The following is a 1,062-nucleotide window of genomic DNA, read 5'->3' on the forward strand; positions in this document are numbered from 1 at the left end:
TTAATTGATGACTGACCCCCTGATGGCACCTCTGCGTAAGAGAGGCCAAGAAATAACCCCCTCCCTCCCACTGCAGCAGGCTCTACCCTCCATCCTCAGCCTGACTGAAGCAGCTTTAATCCATCTCACCACCAACCTGCTGAGCACCCTTCAGAGCAACCAGCCAGACGCCCCAAACCCAGGCACCACTCACCTTGGCGTCCCTCTCTGCAAACTTGGTGAACATGTTGGCGTAGATCCTCCTGTCCCGCTCGTTGTGCTCCTTGGTCTTCTTCTGGCAGACAACCCTCCATCCTCAGCCTGACTGAAGCAGCTTTAATCCATCTCACCACCAACCTGCTGAGCACCCTTCAGAGCAACCAGCCAGACGCCCCAAACCCAGGCACCACTCACCTTGGCGTCCCTCTCTGCAAACTTGGTGAACATGTTGGCGTAGATCCTCCTGTCCCGCTCGTTGTGCTCCTTGGTCTTCTTCTGGCAGACAGAGATCTGAGATTTCGCCGCTTTGTTCTGTGGATTCACTTCCAGCACTTTTTGAAAGTCACATTTTGCCAGCTCGAACTCGTTCATCAGTAGCCTGGCTTCCCCCCGCCGGTACAAACCCTTCTCGTTGTCCTGGTCCAGTCCCAGTGCCTGGAAACACACAGGTCCCCGTTAGCAACCTGGAGATCCCCCCAAAGATCCCCCCAAAGATCCCCTTACAGTCAAAGCCTCATTACATCTGCCAAAATTAGGACGAGGTGGCTTCAAGTCTCCAGAGCACTTGCAACTCACTCAATCAAAAATGACTCGTCTCCATCAATAATTTAGTTATTTCTCCTCACTCACATTCCCTGAGGGTGGTGGAATCAGTGGGAGACCAACCCCCAGACAAGGGGGAGATGCTAAACCCAACCCCAGAGGGGCACAAGGAGCTGTGAGACAAGGGAGCTGATGGATTAAACGTGGGTTTGTCTCCCTGCTTTAGCAGTGACATTATTCTCCTTTAAGAAAAGCCACACATACATCTTGGAGGTGATTTACCTTTCAGATCAAGGCAACCAGCTTCACTCTTTCTCCTCT

General features: G+C 52.4%; 1 protein-coding gene across 1 annotated transcript in view; it reads right to left on the minus strand.

Annotated features, from left to right (window-relative positions):
• FKBP5 (FK506 binding protein 5) overlaps positions 1-1,062 on the minus strand; it is a 13,904-nt gene that overhangs the window by 1,639 nt on the left and 11,203 nt on the right. Inside the window, exon 9 of the mRNA XM_008949625.1 lies at positions 394-633. Within this exon, the coding sequence (XP_008947873.1) occupies positions 394-633 (240 nt within the window). The remainder of the gene's footprint in view (positions 1-393; positions 634-1,062) is intronic.

Source organism: Merops nubicus, unplaced genomic scaffold, assembly GCF_000691845.1.
Source record: "Merops nubicus isolate BGI_N331 unplaced genomic scaffold, ASM69184v1 scaffold22701, whole genome shotgun sequence".
NCBI lineage: Eukaryota > Metazoa > Chordata > Aves > Coraciiformes > Meropidae > Merops > Merops nubicus.